Source organism: Rhinopithecus bieti, unplaced genomic scaffold (assembly GCF_001698545.2).
Source record: "Rhinopithecus bieti isolate Rb0 unplaced genomic scaffold, ASM169854v2 repeat_34969, whole genome shotgun sequence".
In the NCBI taxonomy this organism is placed as follows: Eukaryota; Metazoa; Chordata; class Mammalia; order Primates; family Cercopithecidae; genus Rhinopithecus; species Rhinopithecus bieti.
The window spans coordinates 1-972 of record NW_016840370.1 but is presented as its reverse complement, the minus strand read 5'-3'; the positions used below and the strand labels follow the sequence as shown (position 1 = coordinate 972).

Genomic DNA, 972 nt, shown 5'->3' with positions numbered 1-972 from the left:
TCAGGTGCTGCAGCTCCTCCTCAGGGGCACTGCTGGGGCTTCAGGGGCAGGGGTTCAGCTGAGAAAGGAAGCAGACAATAAGGGCTTCTGGATTCTCAAAAACAAAAAACAAAACAAAAAACAACAAAAAAACCCCTCCTCTTGGTGCACAGTTCCTCTCAGGCTCCCCAAACTTGGCCTCACTGCTAATGATTCCTCGCACCCGGATGGTAGCCAATCTTCCAAACACTTTCAGATGGAGAGCACTGTGGGTGACTGACAATGGGCCCCATTTGCTGATGGGGACACTGAGGCTCACGGAGATGACAAGACTTGCTGTCTCCCGGCACAGACCTCTTTCCCTCTGCCTCTCAAAGCCCTTCCATCCACCCACCTCCCTGGGGCATTCTAAGCCCCCCCATAGCCCTCTGATGCCAGGCCTGCTCCCAGGTCATGCCAGCCCCATCTTACCCGTCTGGTTTTTGAGTTTGGACAAACTCCTCTCCAGCTTCTCTACCCAATGCATAACATCCTTCTTCTCTTTCTTCAAGGTGCAAACCTGCCCAAAGCACAGGGGAAAAGGGCCCTGGAGAGAGGGGCTGGTGGCTCGACAGGCTGCCATCTCCCTCTCTGCCCCCACCTCCACAAAGCCCAGACCCATGACCACCTCTGGCTGTACTATTCCCATGTTACAGACACTTAGAAAGATCCAGTGACCTATCTAAGATGGGAGAGCTGAACGGTCAGATCTCACCTCCTGCGACATTTTTCTCATCCTCTCCTGCCACCGGGCCCTCTCTCCTTTTAGATGTTGAGCATATTCATCTCTCTCTAGCTGGACTTGTTTAAGTGAATCCTTCATCTGCAAGAATGGGCACAGAAGTTAGGAAGGGCTGTCACTGGTCCTCACCTGCTCCTGGCCACCTGGGGTCATCTTCCTTCCCTCCCTCCCTCTGCAAAACCTCACCTGTGTCAGCTGTGCTTTCAGCAGTG

General features: G+C 53.5%; 1 protein-coding gene across 1 annotated transcript; it reads right to left on the bottom strand.

Moving 5' to 3' along the window:
* Window positions 1-966, bottom strand: LOC108524949 (putative golgin subfamily A member 8D). Its single transcript, XM_017866025.1, has 4 exons — window positions 947-966; window positions 734-841; window positions 451-538; window positions 1-58 (listed from the first exon to the last, which is right to left on the bottom strand). Exons 2-4 carry the CDS (start codon window positions 839-841, stop codon window positions 21-23), a joined length of 234 nt encoding a protein of 77 aa, XP_017721514.1. The 5' UTR covers window positions 947-966; the 3' UTR covers window positions 1-20.
* Between the last annotated feature and the right edge of the window lie 6 nt (window positions 967-972).